This window comes from Pseudorasbora parva, chromosome 22 (assembly GCF_024679245.1).
Source record: "Pseudorasbora parva isolate DD20220531a chromosome 22, ASM2467924v1, whole genome shotgun sequence".
NCBI classification, from domain to species: Eukaryota; Metazoa; Chordata; class Actinopteri; order Cypriniformes; family Gobionidae; genus Pseudorasbora; species Pseudorasbora parva.
The window spans coordinates 22,957,423-22,982,091 of record NC_090193.1 but is presented as its reverse complement, the minus strand read 5'-3'; the positions used below and the strand labels follow the sequence as shown (position 1 = coordinate 22,982,091).

Below are 24,669 nucleotides of genomic sequence, written 5' to 3'. Positions count from 1 at the left end.
GTTAAGCATTTTCAAAACTTAGCAGTCAAACCTCATCTGAGAATGAGTTACTTTTTTGGTTTTGATTAAAGATTACCGCAACAAATTTTTTTGCACTGATTGATTGTTCACCCTAAGACCTGTAATATGCACTAACAAAGTAAACAGGGTCAATTTTGATTTCATGATGATTTTAAATGCTCATTTAATGCAATACAATTAAACTAAACACATTAGATTTTAGTCAACTAAATCTACTGTAGATTTAGTTGACAAATCTTGATATTTAGCTGACTAAAACTAGACAAAAACTAAAAACAACTCAGAGGACTAAAATATAACTAAATAGGATTTTAGTCACTTTGCATTCTGTAGACTGTAAGTAACTTTGCAACTACACGTCAACTAACACTCACTGAAGTCAATATTTCATATTATTTAATATTCTCTTTATTGTTTTGGTCCCCCAACAAACATTCTACTGAATGTAATATAGTCAACTTATTCCAAACCTAACCCTAGTTAGTAGACATGTAGGTGCAACGTTACTTAAAAGGATAGTTCACTAAAATGAAAATTCTGTCATCCTTTACTCACCCTCAAATTGTTTCAAACCTGTATGAATTTTTTTCTTCAGCTGAACACAAGGGAAGATTTTTTTGAAGAATGTCAGTAACCAAACAGTTAACTGGATTCATTGACTTCCATAGTATTTTTTTTCCTACTATGGAAGCCAATGGCTCTAGTTATCTGTTTGGTAACTGACATTCTTCAAAAAAAATCCCCTCTTCCCTTGTGTTCAGCTGAAGAAAGAAATTCATACAGGTTTGAAACAACAATTTTCATTTTAAAGTGAACTATCCCTTTGAAGGAGTACTTCAGCGCTGGGAAGATGAATCTGTATTTAAACTGGGTCATTAATGTGTAATCATTTTTTAATTTAGTGCTTTCTAGACTGAGAAAAGACAGAAAATGTATTTTTGTCTCATGGGGATGAAAGACAACAATTCCCAGAATGCTTTGCTGCCCTACGAGGCCACTCCCAAAGCCACCGCTACTAGATTACTGAATCACTTTCGCACCGCGACCGTGTTCATTTTCATAAAATCAGTTCAGTTAAAGAACAGACACTACAATTAAAAACTGAACGTGTCCGTTCAATATAATGTGATCTCACCTCTAAAGGAGTGTCACAGCCCAAAACACTGCAGGAGTCAAATGACATTGACAGTCATGGATGAGCTCGTGATGAGAGCTGAGGTAAATGCGGCATAGATTCACAGCACATGTTCAGTCTGGCGTGTTTTCAGTTCATGCCTTTGGAAGCTTATTTTTCATAGGAATTAATTTGAGAAGTTGAAACACTCACTTTGCTCCGCCGGCTGCTCCGTTTACATGAATGCGCAACTGCGAGCTGAGCTGTGAGTGCGATCTCCCACCCCCCATGCGGGGGTTGAAAACATGCGGAAATGGCTCCCTCTGCTGGCTATAGTCTTTAGCCTCTGGCCAAAAATTCCTCCGATGACGCAAATTGACGATATTTGCGTCATCGAAAGAATTTTTCCAGAAATAAAGTGCATAATTTTTTTTTTAAATGCATAAAAAAATTTAAAAACCCAGTTTGATTGGACAAAAAAAATCTGATGAGAAGCTGAAGTGCAGAGTTCTATCAAAATCATTGATCCATATTGGCAGAAGGGAGAGACTGCAAGGTTTGAATGCCTTTATCATCTGAATATGAATAGTCATTGTTTTGGAACGCACTAGCTTATAGATAACCTTAAGGCATGCATAACGTATTCATAATAAAAGCACAAAAAAAATGTGCATTTTGATTTCATGGGGACTTTAAGGCACAGATGCAACAAACAAATCATTTGATTCTAAAGGTCAGACAGAAGATTCAAATTTGATGAAAAACAAATTATTTCTACCACACAAAAAAAAAGATAGATTATATGCGGACCGTAGGAAAGAAAGTTGTTTATGACCCCTTTAAGTACAGCTTTCCAATCTCTTTGTGAATTCAAATGTATTTCCTATGCCCCCCTACAGGCATTAGTCAAACCTAAGGCCTAACTATATTATCTTCATGATGAGAAACAGAGGAAGCATACGTCAATGATGAACTCCCCGATGTCCCCTGGGTGTGGTACTGCTGGCCGAACAGGGTACTGAGATTCTAGGATAACGGGTCTCTCGTCCACTCTCCGCACACCTGCAGGTTTGCTCATTATGTGATCTAGAGACTCGGGCTGCTGCAGCTGACTCAGGTCATAGTCCTGCAACAGAAATAAAAATATAGCAGTGCAAGTCTCAAACAAGGTCAGGAATGCTCTTAAACAGGACAATAAGCAGCAAACTATTGAACATTTAAAAACAGCCTTGACTCGTCATTCGATAAAAGCACGCCGTGTGTGACGCGTACCTGATCTTCCTCTCCTCCTCCCTCTTCATCATACTTCAAAATATTATCTCTGACGTCATCCTCAGGGTCAATCAATAAGGGTTTTGTCTGACGCTCCTTCTCCCTTCGTTTCACCCACACCACAAAGAACAGAACCATACCTAAAGAAAAAAAAACACATGCACCTATTAACTAATTTTTAGGAGGCATCAGTGGAAGCCTAGTTATTTGATGCCCCAGGCAATATAAGACATGATTATATTTAACACATGTGTTAGTCCACTTAGTCTGTTTTTTAAATAAGTATCTTATGCTTACCAACATTGCATTTATTTGATCCAAATATAACTGTGAAAATGATTTGTACATAAATGTCCCTATCACTACTGTCCCTTTTGATCAGTAGAATGCATCCTTGCTGAATATTGTATTGCATTGTATTGTATGAAGTATTAATTCATTTGTTTTTAATAATAGGTTTATAAAGCTGAGAAAATGTTGACTGACTGTTAAATGAAAATGAATAATCAAAGATAAAATGGCAGGTTGAAAGGTTATTAATCACAATTTGCTGATGTTGTGAAGATTTGGTTTTGTTGAATTCTCTGATTTAATCATCCATCCATCTATAAATCAAACCATCAATCCGTCCCCTGATCCATCCATCACTTACTGAGCAGTATAATGATACAGATGAGGATGGTGATGATAGCTCCAGTTCCCAGTCCGGCCACAGTCACTGCTCCGATCACAGTACAGTCTCCGTTTTCATCGCAGGGACACACCTTCACCTTCAAGACGGAGGTGTTGGACAGGGGAGGGTTTCCAGAGTCAGAAACTAAAATGGGAACTCTGTACATGCCTGCCTCCAGGTACGGGATCCGCAGTTTTAACTGCGCATAATTCCCTAGATGGAGAGAAAATTAAACCCAAAATTAAACATGTGGCTTTTATACTGTCACTGTATTAAGGACAAAGTCAAATATTTGAATCTTTTTCTTCTATCGACTATTAATGTTAGATGTATTGACTTGAAGAGAAACATTTTCAATTCAATTTATTTGCAAAGAGATTTTCACAATTTATTCAGCTTTATTAATACATTAACTGGAGTTAAAATGACCCATTGAAGTGTTAAAAGCCTTGAAATACTTTGAATTTGATCATTTAAAATCCATGTCTTACCATTCAAACGTGAAATGGTCCAGTTACGGCGGGCAGAAGAGGGGTAAGAGGGCAGCTCAAAGACATATGGGCCGGCATTGGGTTCCGAATCTAAATCTGAGGCTGTGATGTTGACTGGATAGCCATGTCGTGACCTCTCGCAAACCAGAGCCTCTTGAGGAACTAGGACCGGCACGTTGTCATTCACATCTATCAAATAAATCTGAAGAGTACCGGTTCCTGTAGCAGGAGGGGAACCTATGAGAAGGAAAGAGGATAACGATAGTCAAGGGGTTATGGTCATAAACTTTATGTATTTGTCCTGAAATCTCTCATTTGTGTCAGATATAAGAAAGGATAACGGCACATAAATATTTCACAAAGCTGTTTTCCCTTTAATAGAGTTGGGCTCTCTCAGAGGACAGATATGTGTAATAACTTTGCCTGAAGAAACAGACACATATGCTCCCTACGGCTGTGCGTGAATCAAAGACAAAACAAAGCATACAGAGGCTAGATATGTACATACTGGCTCTCGCAACACAATCATAGACGAGAGGCATTTGTGGGAAACACGGCTGTATCATTCCCTAAGCTCTGACTGAGTAACAGGCTACATATTATAAAGATTGATTCTGTCAAATTGTGTTATTAGAACGTCCGATACGAGTCTAAAATACAACCCGGCAACCCTGGACATCTGTATCAGCTGCTAGACAAAAAGCCAGTCCCCAAAGACATATTGATTTAGGCCAATATGCCATTGTTCAGATAGGACACCTGACAAGGCCTGCCACTACAGACACCTTTGGAAACTTCTGGGAAAAACACACCAAGGCAAGCAGATAGATTGGTCGATTTCCTAATCATACCTTCCCTGAAGTTTTCTGAGCTTGTGAAACAAGAGCCCATTTTCAATTTCTTCATTTCATTTAGAGTTTGACTAAAATTAAAAAATCAAATAAAAATGTAATATGATGCTTTTTACATTTTTCCCTTTTCCTGAAGTGTGAAATGTAACTCTGCAAAGTTACAATGCTCATAGTCTCTGAAAAAGGGATTTACAGAGAACAATGATCCAGACCTGCCTGCCCGAAACCAGACCTGGCTGGGATAGTTTCTGAGAAAACTATCGGGGAAGCGGTTACTGTTAACTTATAAAATATAAAACTGTTATAAAAATGAAGATATAAAATATTCTAGCCGTTGTCCATCCTTTGTTATGTGTCCCTCTCATCCTAGACATTAAAACGGGGGCCGTAACAGGGCCGTTATCACAGAATGCATTTTTTAATTCCAGTGCACTACTTTTACATGGTTTTCTATGTAAACACATGCTAGACAGATGTGCAAAACCGTTGCGCTCGCATCTTATGTTTTTAGCAGCGTATCGCGCGCATGACGTGGCGCATTCTAAACACATGGCGATTAAGTTAAAATCAGTTCAACTTTAAAAAAATGTCTAATCTCCCCCCCCCCCCCCCCATTCCACTGACATTTTCAAAGCAAAAACGCATTCTGTGTGAACGTGCCCTTAGGTGGAGGATGGAAATGGAAAACAGTCCTGGGACAGAGGTGAGTCGGCTATTTATAGTTCTCCTCGTGCTGTTTGGGTAGATTATCTAAACGTGCACCTCCTGAAATTTGTTATTATACCCTATACACAAAATAATGACTTTTTAAAATAGCATCATATGACTTGTCTGGCTATCACCAGACCAAGCTCAATTTAAGATTGAACAGGGAGTCTGCTTTGTATTTTCTGCTGCACAAGAGGCGTGATCAGTGAGCATTATTTAAATGACTCTGTACATAATTGGATAGTCCTTCAACCAATCAGAACAGGCTTGATCAATGGGCCAAGAGTCAAGACCCATAATTTCTCTATCCGTCATTGTGTTAAACCCGCCAATAGCGTGGCAGGTCGATAAGCCAGTCTGTGATTGGTTCCCACAAAAGTGTAACAGAAGCGGTAGAAATCAATGTACAGGTTTCCAGTAGGGATGGCTCGATACCACAATTTTGGCTTCGGTACGGTACCACAATGTAATATCGAAGTACCAATATTAAATCGATACCACACGGTCTGATATTGGCGAGTGTATTGCGCGAGTTTTGAGTTTATACCACAAATGTTTACAGCAAAAATCTCTCAATGAGCAAATTGCTTCTGGCTTCAAAAGACATCGCACTTACACTAATGCCATCTGCATGTGCCGATTCAACATTATGTTCGTTCCAGAATGGCTAACGTACATCAAATAGCCTCATCAATAGATTTTATAGTATTTCGTAATAACTGTTACATTAGATAGGAGCTCAAATACCAACAACACACACACAAGGCTGTAACTTAGAGCACGCACATTCCAAATGAAGTTTCCTTAAACAGTCAAAAACACAAATTGATGCAAAAATGTCTGTCTTTAGTGAGTATTCACATAAACAGTCGCAAATGTTAATAGTGCAATAGTACGCCTGCAAATATTATGAGCTAAATGTCATTGGTGGAAACGAACGCTGGAGATTTTGTGATATTCGATCTCATGTTATGTATGTGCGCTGATCAGTGTTAAAAGAAAACAAATGCCTAAATGAGATGGTTTGAATGATTCACTGACCTGTCGATCTCTTAAGAAGTTTTAAAGGCAGGATAGTGACAGATGCTTGGCTAGGTTTGATGGTTCTTCATCAGTTTTATAAGCTAAGTAGGCTAATTACAAATTTCACTTCTACTTCTCTGTTTATTAATTCGTTTTAGGCATCTTGAGTGAGATTCAACTACTACTTTATCCATTTTGTTCATCTAAGTTGTTGTCACATTTGCCCGTTTCGCACGAGTTTGGGTAGCACACTGCCCCCTAGTGGTTACCTTCGGAACAGCAACATATACAGAAATGTGCAAAATCATGATATCGTACCGTTTAAAATAAAATATATACCAGTATTTTTCCAGTATTTTGACTCCTGCAGTTGCAAGGCGAAATCAAATCACCGGTAGATCAGGCTGGGTTAACCCAATCTATCATATGACCTCTTTATAATGTATCATTAAACATGCTCACCAACAAGATCCTTTTCTCTCATAGGTAGCACTGGAAGGTATGAATATTCTGTTGAATTGGTTGGCCTAAATTACCCTTTTTCATTAAGTCGCATTCAAAAGTCTGATAAATCCATTCGGTTGCATTGGCCTCTCATAAGTAGTTTTGGAAAATACAGACTGTCCCCTCTTATTATGTATTGAAGCAACTCCTTGTCTCTCCATTTGAGAAAGTTTGTGTAAATATGGGCAAGCAAATCACCTGTGCTTGGACAGCAGATTGGTTGGAACACCTTCTTGGTTGAATAGAGCATGAGAATGAAATCCAATCAGAATAGAAAAACGCCTGAGTGCTGATAGGTTATGAATCGATAGGCTGTGAACAGCTTTTTTTGCTCTGTGGGACAAATGAAGTTCAAGCTAACCAACCCCTCTCCAAGCTGACCTACCCAATCGTTTGATTCCATTTTTCCATACACGGCACATTTAATGCATCGACACTCACGCAAAGTTTTGATTTCTTCTTTCCAACTTTCTTACCGTTATCCACGGCCAAAAAGGTTGCTTCATATACATTCTTCTTCATATACGGTGACTCCCGATCCAGCACCGCCGTGGTGGTGATCCTTCCATTGGTCCTGTTGATTTTCAGCCAGTTGGCTGGATCCGACAGTTTGGAGTACCTGAAGGCCAAAAGCATTTGTTCATCAGATTACTCCGGATGAAAATCCATAAGCATCCGCGAGATGCTGTATAGAGCTCAACGTTCAATCATAATTTATGCTGTAACAGTATGGCTGAGGGTAATAACGTAGAACTTCGAGATCATCAATCCATTTAAATGCCGTTAAAATCATATTTAGCCTGTTATGAGGATATAGCATGTGGATTATTAAGATATGTCCCTCATTCAGTCGCAGCATGGGCTCTGTTCTGATCAATGGATCTGCACAGAGAAATGTGGAAACATTTACACTCAATCAAATCACAGATGTGACACATAATCTGTCTTCTATATATTATTGGGTAATTTATCAGGCTTCAGCGCTATTAATCCAAAACACTAAAGTTAAAAACAGTTACAGCCTATTTATCTGCCAGACCAGGTCTCAAAGTTGACAAGAATGTGACTGCACTTTTTCCTACTGGGGTTTGAATGTTATAATGGAATATTAGATTGATAATTTCATATATTGCTAATGATCAAGCCCACACCGAATCTTTTTGTTGTTTGTTTGTCTGTCAGGGCCTTTTGTTTGCTAAGCACTTCCCTGTGACTTATTTGAGCCTATAACATTGATAGATTTAGAGAGCGAGAGCGCCACAGTGTGGACTGTATTGATTGGACTGTTCCTTGCACACAGTGATCTATGGAGCAAGTCTAGAGAAGGTCCCCCGAGTGTGTGAGTGAACGTGCATGGAGGCAAACTTTGGATCGATACTTCAAGCTGGCATCTTGCCCGCACACTTTTGAGTCAAGGGGAAAAAAAAGAAATCAAGAGAGATCAAGCGTGAACGGCTGATAGAGAGAGAGAGAGAGAGACAATAGAAGAAGCAGTGTGGGGAATGGTTTGGCTCATTACTCAATGACCTTTCACCCTGTTGCTTAGCAACCCAGACACAACTAAGGGACTGGAACAGGACAGAGTCAATTAAAAGCATTTAGCTGCTCCCAGGGGTGTTAATGGTGCGAATGATACGTGCTACATCACTCAACACACAGCACAGTATAGAAAATTTGCATGTACTTCTGCCATTTGCTCACAAAGTCTGGGCTGACCAGCACCTGAGAGTGATGGATTTGATTTAAGCCTGGTTTCTATAAAAATGGCTCTTAAAACTCACCAGTCAAATAAAGTCCTTGTGGATTTATGGGAATTTTAAAACTTAAAGCATGATTCAGCAGAAAAGTGAACCGAGTGGGTGGAGTATACTAGACTTTGTGGCAGACACCTTAGGTTGATTTGCTAATGTGCTTTATTTAAATGATCAATAAAAATCACTGAGTCAATCAATCATTCAATAAGACTCAGAAACTCTGAAAGCATTTAAGTAACAGTACTGTTTTTATGAAGCGTATAAAGATTCCATAATATACATTTTCTATCTTAATATAAAAAGTCAGTTTGATATCTTTTGTGGGGCTTAATAAAAAACTGTAACTGCAATGAAGAAAAAAACTGCACTAAAAACATTATAAAGCTAATGACTAATAAGTCATAAAATAGGAAATTATATCACAGTGGATTCCTGACTTTATGTCAAGGTCATAATAATAATAAAAGTAAAGTAAAATGGGGTGCTGTAACATTCCAGAACACCTCATCATGTGCATTATTTCAAAATTCCTGGTATTTGTAAAACATTTTTAACTTGAGAAATATAATTAAATATTTGAGAGTAAAGTTTTTTTTGGTGAAAATAGTGTGTTCAAAATATATAACATCTTACTTAACGGTTGACATTAAGTCATTCAATCAGTTTAAACATTTTTCAAAAATGTGTGAAACCAGCTTGAATTTAAAGAGAATATTAATAGAACATGGCACTTTTAAACTAACCTGAATTTTTGATCTCACACATACTTTTTCATTGACCCGCGTGTGGGTTTGAGCGAGTAAGAACATGATGGACATCAGTTCACTCAGAAAGATTGACATCCTGAGTTTCAATCAGACAGACAAAAGCACTTCCTGTCATTCCTCTCTACCTGATAGTCTGCTGGATGAAGCGGTCTGGATCCAGTGCAGCGAAAGTAGCGAGGGTGGTTTCAGCAGGCACTCCCTCTTCAAAGCGGATGATTTTAGGATTAGAAGGGAACACGGGTGCCTCGTTGACATCCAGCACTGTGATTGTAACACTAGCAGAGGAGGAGGGTGAGGAGGGGATCCCACTGGCCAGGTGAGCTTGGTTGGAGACCACCACCATCAGCATGAAGGCTCCGTTCCTCTCATAGTCGACTGGCTGCACACAGTAACACAAACACAAAGGTTCCTTAAACCTTTAAAGGACATGGTTTAGCCTCAACAATGTGAAAGGTGATTTTTTTTTTTTTTAAACCATTAATTGAAACTGCAAAAAACACTCCTAAACTCTTCACTGTCAGGCTGAATGACCTGGAAGAGACTCCTAAATCCTAAAGTGTTAGAAGAGGAACAGAAAGTGACTCAGTTTGAGTTAGAAGATGAAGTGAACTCTGGAAAAAAAGGTGGGGGGAGTTGACAAGAAGACGAGTGTGAGAGGATCAGCTGTTCCGTGGATAGAAATGTGGTGTGCCAAACCGCATATGACCGTGAAAGCTGTGTAACACTTCCAAAGAGGCTGAAATACATTTCTAAGAAGGCCGAGGGCTTCTATCGCTCTTTCTTACACGCATACATGCACACACGGCCTATATGCAAATAGACAAAAAAGTGTGCAAAACATATGCATACACAAAGGTTATGAAGTTACACATCACCGACTCCTTAACATAAGAGCAATATAGACCACAAAACTGCGGGGAAAGATACAATTTTAATGCATGAGATATATATCACAATCGAAAATGTGTCAAGTATTCATTGTAATACTGACAAATAATTCATTTCAATGAATAATTAAGACACGGTAGTTTCAAACTGTTTCTAGCAGTTTAGATCTTCTGTGATCAGTTTAGATATGGTCTATGATCTTCAGTTTAAATAAAAAGCTTTTTAGTTGAATTGGTTTAAATCTATATTAAGCATATATTGTCCTGATTTTGATAAAGAAGATCATATGACATTGTATTTTGCATTAAGAACATACTAGCAATCATCTCTTAATGGAAAGTTGTTATTTTAAAAATGTTGGGTTTTCCTAATCCTACACCCACCTTAACCACTATGACCCTGCCGTCGTTGGTGATCTCATCAGTGCGTATGGCGAAATGGCCCATTGGATCTCCTCCAGTAATCCTATAGACGGCGTTCCAGTTGGGTGTATGAGGCTGATCCTTGTCTCTGACAGTCAAATTGGCCACGACCACACCCTCAGCGTTCTCTGGGACCTCTCCAATGAACTAAGAAGAAGTGACAACACGTAAAGAAAATTAGACACTCAAATTCTTTTAAAACAAATACAGTACACGTTTTTCCAAAATACATTGTGTTGTCATAATTGGAGCCAATGTATTACAGGGACAACTGACTTGGATGAACCTGGAGTTCAGTGGCTTTCTCAATGGTGATGGTTCATGCGTGGGTTATTAGGAGAAGCAGAAAACATTCAGTTAGGGTTTTGTTCAAGGACTCGCCAGTACTCTGGCTTCAGAGCATCACAATATAGTTCAAGTTAGCATCACAGACAGCGTAAGGGCTAAGTTTTAAATCTTGTTTGTTACACACGGCCCTTGAAAGAATATCACACACTCTACCAGCTACAGTATACCCACAGCCCAAGGTGCAAATGTGCGGCAGGCTGTAGCGCACAAACACAAGCTCATTACAGCTCAGTAATCTGCAGTTTAAAGGGGTTATGAAGTGTGTCTGCCAGATGCTGTTTACTGTAATGGCATCACCATGCAGCAGAGACTACAGCCAAATACACACTGCAACATGCTCAGCAGAGACCAGTGCTCCAGTAGAGGCTAACTGTAGCTTCCCAAGATACAAGCTCCTCATAAATTATACTGAGGTCAAGCTCCTCGTAGAGTAGCCAGTTACTTGAAAAAGTTGCTACACTACAAGCTACTAACAAAAGCTGTAAACAAGCAAACTACTACTTAGCTATTTAAGTAATAGTAGAGTAATTAGCTACCTAAATAAAGTAGCCACAACACAAGCTACTACACTAACGGACTAAACAGATATTCTTATAGTAATAGTTAGCAACAAAATTATCTAGCATAAAAGAATTATGCTAGTTTCAGACGTCGTGCCCACAGACCGTTGGCTGAACGACTGATGCATATGGCAGACTTTTTTTGGAAAGACTTCTTGAGTTTTGAAGTCGTCATCTAATTGGGTGATTTCTACAGGATGTCCCCAAGACGTGTGTGCTGCTCTTTAACAGTCTGCCTGGAAACAAATGCCAAACCCCCTTGTGGAAGAAGAACGCCGTCGTGTTTACAACTGTGATGATGAACACTTACTAGGATCAACTAAACGCTAGAATTTCATGTGAAGTTCGCAGCTCCATTGTTGCAGTAAACTTGCACAATGTTCTTAAAATGAATCATTAATAAATGCACGCCGGTCTGTTATTTCAGGGACTTCACATTTTCACACCACTAATCATGATGCGGAACAAAACAAACTGTGACTGGTTGTGTCAATGTGTCAACAGACAAACATCCTCTTGGGTAGTCATTGGCCAATGAAACCTGCGAAAAAGTCCAGAATGTTTGCTATTAATAAGAACTAATTAGATATTCTACATGAGTAGTCATGATGTTAGGAGAGTATGCACGTATTATAAATGTGACTCGTTGGTAAAAGTAGTTCATTAAGTGTTGAGAAATTTCAGAAAAATTATTAAATTAATATCAGCACTACATTGACTTAGCAACGCCCTATCACTGGCAAAGACGATTCAGATACTTGAAATAAATAAAAAAAGATGGTGGTTTATTTTCATGGTTTATTAGTTCAAATCGCAGAAAGGAGTGAATGATAGAGAGACAGCGACAGAGCGAGTAATATCTACTGGCTGTTGTGATGAAAACATCACAGGGCCGTCCCGCCTCTCCGGCTGCACGCTGTCTGGGATGCACAGCTGCATTTACTGATAAGCAGAAAAACACTCTGTTGAGATCAAACAAATGTGCTGTGTCCCTTCCAGGACGGGGTGCAAGAGACCAATAGAGGACAGGACAGTGGACAACATGATTGAGTGACTGATTGATCTGTGCAAAATCAGAGTCCGCTTTCTCTATAGGCTGCTGCTAGTTTGATAGATAAAAAAATCATCTGGAGGCTAGTTCAATAAGAGTTGGAAATTGCATGTGTGAGTGTGTGCGCGCAAGCAAGGAGTCATGTTTGCATGTGTGTGCAATGACAGAAAGAAGAAGAAAGAAGGAAAGTGATACTTGTTAATGATTTGTGGATTAATGTTGTGGAAAGTTGAGTGGGAAGAGATATAGAGGATAGACAAAAAAAGGAGAAAATTCATCTTTTGTTCGTTTTGGAACCAAGGGCAACATTTGAGCAACATTCTCTTTAAATATATGTAGAAATAATTCATTAAAAAGTATAACCATCTCATCGGTACCATATTAGATGTGGTAGTTTTATGTTGACAAAATGATCTGAGACAGAATTTAATTAATTACAAAATAATGGATTTACGTCTTTCATCAATATTCAAAGCATTTCAGTTCAAATCAAGTGAGTGAGTTGGAAGAACTAAATATATCATTACTTGTAACACTATTCATATTTTATGTCAGGTTTGCCCAATATATATATTTTTTAAAATCTCACTTCAGTCAAAAGTTTGCATTTGAATTTTTGTTAGCTCTGTCTTGAAACCAATTCAAATAAAAAATAAAAACATAAGTTATTTGGTGTGTGGAATCTTTTTTTTGTTTGTTATAGATTTTTATTTTAATAAATAAATATTGCAGCCCTAAAGCACATTTGCTGGGTTTTACTGTATTTTATCAGCAACCCTAAATCAATATACAATTGAATAATTTTACATAATCACAATAATAATGTTAAAAAAGATACAGAAATACTGATAAAAAATATTTACAAAACAGAAACATTGATGCTAAAAAAAACAAACAAAAAAACTTTATATATACGATTCAGCAATAAATAGAAATAAAACAAGATTAAGACATTTAGAGAGCATATAAAAACAAAAACAGAGACCAGAGAGAAACAAAAACCTCTACACTGACTGAGCCAAGATGAGAAACATGACTACGGAGACGTGCTTTTATGGCATCCTAAGGAAAATAGATTCATACCATCACAGAACATAAACATTAATGCCTCACAAGGACTATAAAGCCTGTGGTATATTAACGCTGTTTCCTGTGGAGATAAACTCTCAAGTCCACTGTCTTCATCATCATCTTCTAAACCACCACCTTCATCATCATCATGATCTCATAATTGTCATTTTAGTCATCATGGTGCTTCAAAACAGAGAGTGATCAGTTGTACGTATCTTAAAATGCAGCACTATTTCACTTTACTCTCGAGAACCGACGGCCCTTTCCATATTCATGCAGTTTTTACATGAATAAAACATACGGCTGTCTTCAAATTGGAAGCGATATATCTGCTAAGTTTACACCCCCTCAAGCAATTTCACTTAATTAGCTTGCTTACGTTCGTGAGGGTCTCCTACAGCAAGATGTATACTGCCTCATGCCTCTGTCAAATGCAAATAATCACAGAACATTTCTACCCTGCTCCGACTCAAGTCTGTGTGGGTGAACGAGAGAAAAGAGAGAGAGCGAGTGAGAAGGGATGGATGAAAAACAAAACAAATTAATTCTAGCACATAACTCGCGAATTCTGTTCAAAAGGTGGTGAGTATGTGCTTCAGCATTCTGCTGTGTCTGTCGCAAACATGCAATCGAACAAAGCACAAGGCCAATTCCACGGCCCAAAGCCATAAAGCGCAGACGAGAAGTTGATTCTGATGTTCATATTCTCAGCTTTAACCCTCTGGCACTCTTCATTTAGGGGTCGCACTTGGCTCCTTCATGGTAAAAAAGGGACTGAAAGCCTTGAAATGTAACTTTTTTCCAGGAATACCAAGGTAATATATATATTTTTTCAATAATATTTTTGGATTATTATGTAGAATTTGGAGGGAATTTTTATACTATGCAATATTTTTATGAGCTATTTTTACCCACTGCATATAATATTTTTTTTTTCTAAAATATTTTTCAATTAAAGCAGTATTCCGTTTAGAAATAGACAAGGGGCCCCATTTTAATGATCTTCGCGCATGGAGCTGGTGCACTTAGGGCGTGTCAAAACTAGGATAAGGGATTAAGCTGGGATATCATGGTGATCCTCGCTCAATTTATCCGCTAATATACAGTTATCTGTCTTAAGTAATTGTTCTTGGTGTGAGTGTGCCTTCCGGGTTACGTTTACACGTCAGCGGTGTACTAAATTTTGCATACAGATGACAAGCTCACCAAGATATCTCGGCTTAATCCCTTATCCTAGTTTTGTGCAATAGGCCCATAGTCTTTTAATGAGTCATGGGTGTGTTTTGGGCATAACGTGCAATAAACCAATCCGGGTATCATCTCTCATTCCCTTTAAAAGCCAGTTCTGCTTGCACCTTGGCAAACTCGCTATTTACATGGAGGAATATACACACCCTCAACCTGATGAATCAGTTTAAACACGTGTGTATTGCAAGCGGCAAGCTCCCCCAGTTTCTATTGAAGCCAATACGGAAGTGACTTAAACTGCAATTCTTTAACTGGCCACTAGGGACAGGCTCCAGAAGGGAGCAGAATCTCATTGAGCCCCATGTTAAAATGCTCAACTTTATAGCAGAAAAAAACATGTTTACAGCCTGGTAGAAATTGTGGTTTTGGTCTATACGGCTAATTTTGCCCTTCATTGACAACTGTGAGGTGGGTGAATTTTTTTATAACTCATTTTTAACTCATAATTAGGGGGGTGGCAACTTTGATCGACAGGTGGATAGCCATTTATCCGCTGTCTGTTACCACAGCTCCGCTCACCTCTTTCCCCATTTTCTGTTAAACAGGTGTGACGCACGAAGACTCTAAGCTCATCACTACACTTCAGAATTGCTCTTCAGAATCACTATGGGTGATGTCACAGACACTACGTTCATATTTTTCACAGTCTATGGTGTATTGCCATGATTGGTCAAATAAGTAGCCAATTTAATGAATCATAACTGCAAATAGGTAATTCTGATACATGCAATGACTATCCATTATGGTGTCTCCTTCGAATTTGCCTCACTGGCACGACATGCTCAAAACCCGTCTTCGGCGCAAAAATTCCGATCTTTCATGTATTCATACTCTTGTGTAATCGTCGCCCCATCCTAAATAAATCCGTCTCTTCCGTGATACCCTGAAATTTTGAATATTCTAATCTAATATGATTTCTGACCTGTAAAGTTGCCAGAATAATAATCTTACACGGTGTGTTAATAGGCCAGAGGAGAACTGGCACCCCGACTGAGTCTGGTTTCTCCCAAGGTTTATTTTTCTCCATCATGCCCTGATGGAGTTTTGGTTCCTTGTCACTGTCGCCTTTGGCTTGGCTTGCTCAGTTGGGGACACTAAAATATGATTAAAGTTATTCAACTTATTATACAAATAAAATGTATGAGTTAGGTCTTATTTAATTCTATAAACTATAATACTGATCTGCCAACATTGTCGCTATATGATAAATTAAAATAAGCTGATAACATCACTGTTTTCTCCAGTACGACTGTACAGCCAAATCTAATTTTGTCGCAATATTATCCTGTTTGACACTGTGAAGCTGCTTTGACACAATCGTGATTGTAAAAGCACTATATAAATAAAGTTGATTGATTGATTGATCATGACACCTAGGCATTTTTATTTTCATGTACACAATAACAATCTTTTTTTACATTGTAACCCTTTTATTTTTAATATTTGGCATGTTTGTGTGCTGTGCCCTCTGTGTAATAAGCAGAGTGCACCCACCGATAGGTTCAATAACATACCCTTTTAATAACATACAAATTCAGCGCTACTGACTTTAGACCAGGCTTCTTTTTTTCTTTTTTTTGTCATGCCATGGTGTACCCAATGAAATCATATATAGCTTTATAAAGTGGCTTGTAAATGTTCTAGTGGTTTTTAGACATAAATACTTATTTTTATTGTGGACTTGAACACTTTTTGTCAGGGTTCGATTTGTTGTTTATTTCTGAGCGAAGAGGGTTAAAGCTTGAATGAAATGTTTTTTCTGTGTTTAACTAGTAAAAGATTTCTATGAATTTCAGACACAAGCAAATCAATTTTCTGTCTTCAATAGTTTGATAGTTTTGCTCTCTCTCTTTCTTCCCAGTCTACTATTTAAAAAAAAACGTATTCAGCAAGTTTCTCACAAACCGCTGACTGAATCAACAAACCCTTACAAGTGTCAGGTAGCGCGAGCCCGTCGTAACCCAGTTGTGGGTAATTTTCTCTCGGCTCAGTGATATGTGACACAAGTGTTTGTTATTGGGAGCGAGAGCATGTGCTGAGTGTGGGACTTAATTGCTGGTGTCATCTGGGTTAACTTGCTCTGTTAGGACCTGTCATACGCATCGAGCTAAGACAAGACAACCCAACCGCCGGAGTTGTTCTTCAGTTGCACTGTATAATTATGGACGCTGCAATGGACAAGGACGTGCACGCTATACAGCTCAAGCCTGCGTGCAGGGGGAAAAACTTTCGAAACTTGACAATTTCAGAAAGTATCAAGAGTAATCAAGTGGGTGGATGAGCAATGAGTTCATTTGATTTTAGTCTTGCTTTCAATTTCGCTCTGTTTTCCCTTCACTGTTCATTCAGACAGAGAAAGTGTCTATTGCACGGATGAGAGATTCTTGGTGTGTATTACTTAAGGGAGGTGTCAAGGAAAGATGGATGGAGGCCTGTCCTGCGTCTCTCTCCCTCAGTCTGGGCCGTAAGCTATGCTAGACCCTATTTTAAATCTGCGATTAACTAAGCTGTCAGCACCCTTAAAAATCTGTGATTGTGTGATCTCTCTTCACGCTTCCAGAAAACAGCAGCTGCAGCAGCTATCTGAAGCTGTTTGCTGTGAATCCTCATTAAACAACCTTAAAGTTTGTTATATTAAGTTATTATTCTCGTCTCTCTAAAAAAATAATTGTCAAACAAGTTTTGAACTTCTTGCACTTAAAGGGATATAAAGATAGATACTTAAAAATGAATATTCTGTCATCATTTACTCACTCTCATGTCGTTCCAAACCCATCTTTGGAACACAAATGATCACAAAAGATATTTTTATACTCCATTTTTATCCATCCATTGAAATTCTAAACAGATGAACGTGAATCTGGCAATGTATTATTATAGCTTATTATGATTGTTTTCCGTAATCCAGCAGTTCAGAAATTAAATCCACTGTGAGCTAAAATAGTTAATTCTCTTTTGTGTATATACCACTAAGCTCTACACTAAACCTAAATGATAGTCTTTTAAAAACATATGTGAGACAAAAACACATTTGCTGAAGCAGCCATTTCAGGTCCTGTCCACACTAGAGCTGCACAATAACGGTAAAAATCATAATCACCATCATTATTTTGCTCAAAATCATAATCACGATTATTCTGTCAAAAAGGGTAATGTTGTTTACCAACCTACCCTTCACCCAAAAGGCCTGTAGGTGGCACACCGACTTCGTTTAACCAACTATGATAACTTTGTTAGATGGTAAATCAATACAAAACGCATGGTTTGGGTGAACGCTTTATAATCCGTATTCACATTAGATTTTTTTAATCAAAACAATTTGTCTGCAAATGAGACAAACCACAGATTCAGATTGCCCAGCAAATTCTTAAAGCAAAGAACACTGATATAAAACAATTTCTGTGGCTAGGGACATTCTAAAACGCTTAACGTGAAAATTGCTTAATGCGGCTTAATGCACTGACAGTGATATTAAAAGAACACACTCTGTAAAAATCATAAACCATAGGCTACTGTTACTGTACAGCAAAACAGTTGAGCCCAGAATATGAACACAACGCGTTTAATTACAAGCTGTGTTTTCCTCCCATAGAAAACCATTATAAAGAAAAAGCTTAACGTCACTTAGCCTACTAGTGATATTAAAAGATCAAATTCTGCACAAACCGATTTTTCTGTATAGTATGCTTTATTAGTATTTAATGTTTACTACGTTTGGTCTTTTAATGTCACTGTAGCCAACATTAAGCCACGTTAAGCTTTTTCTTTATGGGAGGAAAATGCTTAATTAAACGAGTTGCGTTCATATTGAGGGCTCATCTGCTTTTCTGTATATGCTTTATTAGTATGGTTTTCACTACGTGTGGTTTGTTAATAACACTGTCTTCGTTAATTAAGCCACGTTAAGCTTTTTCCCATTTTCATGTTGCATTTTAGAACTCACCAGTGGTGTTATCATTTTCAACTGATTCACATTATGAAAACTGCTAAAAACTTTAGAAACTTCAAAAAAACAGCGAAACTCGTAATATCATTTCCAATAATTCTAAATTAGGTTCTTTTTCCCGATTGAATTGTCACATCAGTTGCAAAGGTGCATTTATTTAGCAAACAGTAAGGTGGAGATCGGTACTTTGATTTTTTTAAAAATTCATTGCTGACGGTTTGATAATGGCAGATTTAGTCACACAAATAGCACAAGAGTCTTGTGAAGAAACAAAGACTGGCTGTATGATAATTTCACTGAAGCAGGATTTCGTTGTGGAGATCACTAAACTCCAGGGTTCGTACACCTTTTCAAAGGTCAAATTCAAGCACTTTTCAAGCACTTTCAAGGTCAATTTTAATGATTTTTCCAGCACCTAACACCGCTGTAAATTACATACCAATACATTGTCAAAATTATTATTTAGTACACTTTATCATCACATTTAAAAGATAATAATACTATAAACGGCCAAAATCGTGTTTCGTAAAGCAGCAGGATCAGATATTTAACCAAATCACAAGTTTTATTTATTTTAAATGTATCACTGTCTAAGTAGACTGTGCTTACTATCTAACCTGCCTTTGGGGTAATTGTAAAAACAATTAGCCTAAACAAAATCACTCGACGGGTTCACTTAACTTTCAATTCATTTATTGAACATTTTAAAAATGAAAACATTCGTCTTTGAGGTAGACAGTCAATCGCATGTACCTCATTGACCTTTTCTATTTATAATTAATTTCTTTTTTGTGTGGTCTAACTGTATTCAGGTGAGACACTGAATTAAAAAAAATAAACAAGTTATTAAATTTAAAATAACATTGGATTTTTATTGTAAAATTAAATACATATTAATCTGTTAAAGTTACACAAGTTAATCAGTAAAGAGCAGCAGGTGATCTTTTGTCTTTTTGTAGTTTGAATAACTTCTGCCCCTTTAAGACCTGACGCGAGTGTGGAATCAAAACACTGTTCCTGTTACTCATTCTTCTGAACCGTTTACGGCTGTATTTACGTTAATACACACCCAGATGAACAGTGTAACATTTTTTGTGTGTATTTGACCATTAATTAGCTGGGAAAAGGAGCTATTTTTTATTTTATTTACTTGTATGTCAGAGGTCGGCTTTATAACGGTATGTGCCCACTTCAGATATGAGCGCAAAATCTGCAGGAATTTGTAGAATTATGTGTCTAATCCCGTGCGAAATTCAGACCGATCGAAAAATACATCAATATTTTTGACAGCACTAAGTTACTTGCAGGGGCGTAGCCATCTTTTCAGAAGTGAGGGGGACAGAATTTTTTTTTTTTTTTTTTGGGACCAATATAATTTATCGCATCTCTTGCTTTTAATTGTGCAAGATATCAAATACACTGCTGAACAATAACCACTAATTAATATCAATAATATTATTCTCCTATTTTTTGTGCCATTTTATAATTGGTTTATATACTAGCCTACAAACACTTGTGCATTAACACTCCATAGATTTTATGCAATGTAAAAATATATATATATTCTAATGTAAACCATGCTGTTCTCTGTGTGAATATATAGTAAAGTGTGATTTATTCCTGTGATCAATTTCCTGTGAATTTATCATCATTGCTCCAGTCTTCAGTGTCACATGATCCTTCACTAATCATTCTCAGATGAGGATCTGATGATCAACACACATTTATGATTATTATCAGTTGTGCTGCTCATGGTGCTGCTTAATTTTTGTGGAAACCATCTAAAGATTTGTGGTAAAATTAAAAAAGAGAGAAATTAATACTTTTATTGATCAGACATGCATTAAATTGATCACAAGTGATATTTTTAATATTACAAAAGATGATAATATATTTAATGAATGCAAATAAATGCTATCCTTTGAACTTTCTATTCATTAAAGAATCCTGAAAAATAACATGTAGGCTATCATGGTTTCCACAACATTTTTAAGCAGCACATCTGTTTTCAACACAGATAATAATCATAAATGTTTCTTGATTATGAAATCCTCATATGAGAATGATCAGTGAAGGATCATGTGACACTGAAGACTGGAGTAATGATAAATTCAGCTTTGATCACAGGAATAAATCACTATATATTCACATAGAAAAAAAGCTGTTTTAATTTGTAATAATATTTCAAAATATTACAGTTTGAACTATTTTTGATTACATAAATGCAGCCTTGGTGAGCAGAAGATACTAAACATTAAAAGCTGCATTATTCATATGAGAGCCTATACTTTATTGTCATCAATAGCCTACATTGAGATGGCTTGAAAAACACACATAAAGCATATATATTGTCGCAATCGTCTGATTGTCGTCGTCACGTTTCATCATCATAACGAGTGTTTTCCTTCAGCTGCAGCTCCAGCGTGACTGGATATTACGAATCCACTTTTGGACGTGAGAGAGCGCCTCCTCATATTTAGATGCGAATAAAATGACAGGTCATGCAAAGATTATTTTTTGTCTCTGAATTTAAATCTTGATGTATTCACATTGGTTTCTATGTAAATACATTTGACCGTGACCTCAAGAAGCGTGCAATCAACCGAGATTAGAGAGAGCTGTTTTTAGCGTCCCTGTTAACTTGCCCGCCACCCGCGCAGGTAACGCCGGTTCGGATCCCGCTCGGAGCGGGTCGACTAGCATCGGTGAGACCCAGTAAAAGTGCGGGGGACGAAAATATTAAAAGTGAGGGGGACACGTCCCCCGCGTAATCTACGCCCATGGTTACTTGTATGATCATCTGACACTATTTTTATGCACTGAGCTAATGTTTGTAGGTTTTAATTTGTGGCTACGTTCACTGCCTATTCCACAAATGAACATGCCATAACGGACATGCTAATCTTACATTATCACATTATACATATACTCTGTCACTAATGCGAATCCCTAGCTAGCAGTTAATAGCGCAAGTTAAACAAATAGGCGCTAATGTGTAACTTAGGCTATAGTAAACTACTTTAGTTAGCTTACTTGAAAGTCTATGACTTAGCCTACCTTTCATGTGACTCGAAAGAGCAGACTCGCCCATAGTGAAAAGCTGCATGTATTTTTGCAAACTTTACAGGAGGCACTTCGTTCGTGGGGTTTGTGTCCGTTTGATCCAAAATTCGTATTTAGCATCTTTCAGCCAACGTTCAATGAAACGACAACATGGGGGCGGAGTCACACGGAAATAGACAGGCAGATCGCGAGCACAGCAGGTTTCATTTTAGGCTCTCCAACATTTTATTTCTACATTTAATAAACAAACTATTTAGTCAGATAGGTATTTGTTGTAAAAGAAATAGTTACAATTTCAAGCATTTTTAAGCACTTTATCCAAAATTCAAGCACTTTTCAAACCTTGAAAACACAACATCAAAATTCAAGCACTTTCAAGGATTTCAAGCACCCGTACGAACCCTGAAACTCACACACGTGTTTGTTTCAGATCATCAGCGATCCTTCCCCATTTAGAAGGAGCGTGTGCAGAGGGTTGCCAGATTGCACTGATTAAGTAAAACACTGGGAAGAAAGTATATCCTTTTAAAGAGAAAAGCTCTATTTGGGGGATTTAAGCTCTTCACATCTGGCAACCACAAGCATGACTGCTAGTGGAGGTCTGTTATCAACGCAAACCCCAAAGAAAAAACATGTTTTAAGGATAAATAACGAGCAGGCCAATATCGTGAAGATTATTTGAAATCAATCGACAGTAGTAGATATGGTTATCACGATTTAAATACGATTAATCGTGCAGCCCTAGTCCATACTAATACTTTATTATTGAAAACGCAAATATTTATCTTCCGTACACACCAGTTTTAATTTTGTTGACAAATAATTTTCATCAACAACCCACTGACAAAAAAGAGACGATAATAAAAACCAGTTTTGGATGACAAAAATCTTTTTCGTCAACGAATAAAAAGACGAAAATGTTAAGGAGGAATGATAAGGGAAGAGACAGTCAGAACTGATGTCCTGTGTAACAGATGCGCACATTTGAATTTTAACGTGCTGATCTAACTGCGGGAAAATGAGGGGCTGTTACACGTTCTACTACAGGCTCAAGAAACAGCGTTTTTGTCCTGCAAAAACTGAGCTTTTTGAAAAAGTACATACCTTCCCTTAATGGCACAATCTAGGTGGTTGCAGCATGGGGACTACAAACCAAGATGGCCACCCGGTCCTGGACTAAGCACAGCTGTTACAAGTGAAAGAGAAGCGAATTAATGAGCTGAGAATAGAGAGACCGCCTGTGTCTGGATATAGAGTGAAGCTAGAAGTTTCAAGTTGTTTTTTTCTGTTGAAAAGTTTTGAAATTTTGAGTTGATGATTAAAAAGAAACCAATGGCTTGATCTCTGCCTGGACTCGATTTGTGAAGCAATCCACCCTTTGGTGATACCATACCCCCCATGATGCCACAGCGTTGTAGTGTGGACTGTGAAAATGGAGTTATATGAAAACGATAATGCATGTGTAGTCGTGCCACATACTGAACCAATAGATATGTATGTTTATACCGCTATTGTGCCTGTTGTGTGCTATTTACTTTCGCACTGTTGCTTATGTTATATACTTTGTACACTATTTATACCGCAGTGCTGCAAAGGTGCATGTTTTCCTGCAGCAAAACATGAAAGCAGTTGCAGATATGGTGATTGAGCCGATTGGATGGTGAGATATTTTAGTAAATAAATCGCTCCTGCTAGAAGAATAGCATGAGTACTTTATGATGACTGTTCCGTCTGTATCATCTCAGTGAGCTTTTATGAGGTTTTATGCATGCGCAGTAAGGTGAATTTAGCGTTTTCCGATGTTTCAGAGGGGATGAGAAGTGTCTGGAAACTGTAGCAAATAGTATGTAAAGTTACGTTTTTGACGTCTTCGCAAAAATGTAGGTAGAGGCACGAATTTTCAAAGAGCCTGTATCGAGTAATCCATATGAACCCTTCTGAAGAGACATGATCGCTTCATATGATGAACATATTTAACTTTATTCACATATAAACACTGATCAACATGGAGCACATCAAATACAGGAAAACGGAAGCTCAGTTGTACTTGATGCATTATCATAGGTTCATTTTTCAAAAATGTAGGAATAAAAGCCTAAATTGTTCAGCATATATAGTGATCATATCTCTTCAAAAGACTTGGAATAAAAGGCTCAATTCTTATGTATTACTTTACAATGTCTTTATGAGCGTTTTGAAGCTTGAAAGAATTTCAGTGCAGGGATAGAAATCTCAGATTCTGTAATGACATGAGGGTGAGCAAATGATACCAAAATTTTTATGTCTATATTTTAACTATCCCTTTATCTAAAGAAATATTCATCTGAGTCGCATCAGCTCATGCTGAAGAGAGGGGTGATGCGTTGTGACCCCAAGAAAAACCTTTGACCCTGTGATTCCTTGTGGCTTCCACTATAGGCATCTCTACCCCGTCAGTTCATCACATCTCAAACCCACCAACAACAGCAGCCAAGCGCTCCACATGGGCGGAGAGACCTGTCCAAAAGCATCTAGTCCTCAAAAACTGAATTTAAGAATAAAATGACACCAATTAAAATGAACAGTGAGATAGTCTGATGCCAGATGATAGATGTCATACCGATTCACTAAGTATCGCTTGGCCTTCAAATAAATATTACAGGTAGAAGAAATGTGCAAAATAATTCAGAATGCTTCAGCATCAGACGCTGTGGCAGAGGCCTGGGGATATTACTTAATGAGAGAGAGAACGCAAGGGCACCAGAGATGAGCTCTGCGAGAGAGCGATAAAAGAGGGATGGCAGATAGCAGCAAATAAATGGAAACGGAGAGAGAGATAGACAACGAAAGCCAGAGCGAAGGATCGAGGGAAGGGGATAAATGGTTAAGCGGAGAAGGAAGGAGAGAGAGATGAA

The 24,669-nt window shown here is 37.8% G+C and overlaps 1 protein-coding gene across 3 annotated transcripts in view; it reads right to left on the bottom strand.

Annotated features, from left to right (window-relative positions):
* Window positions 1–24,669, bottom strand: part of cdh4 (cadherin 4, type 1, R-cadherin (retinal)) — a 317,548-nt gene that overhangs the window by 3,275 nt on the left and 289,604 nt on the right. For all 3 annotated transcript variants that reach the window (XM_067432318.1, XM_067432320.1, XM_067432319.1), the window contains 7 exons: window positions 10,450–10,635; window positions 9,304–9,557; window positions 7,134–7,276; window positions 3,572–3,808; window positions 3,060–3,293; window positions 2,408–2,547; window positions 2,097–2,261 (listed from right to left, as the gene is read on the bottom strand). In XM_067432318.1, the coding sequence (XP_067288419.1) occupies window positions 2,097–2,261; window positions 2,408–2,547; window positions 3,060–3,293; window positions 3,572–3,808; window positions 7,134–7,276; window positions 9,304–9,557; window positions 10,450–10,635 (1,359 nt within the window). The remainder of the gene's footprint in view (window positions 1–2,096; window positions 2,262–2,407; window positions 2,548–3,059; window positions 3,294–3,571; window positions 3,809–7,133; window positions 7,277–9,303; window positions 9,558–10,449; window positions 10,636–24,669) is intronic.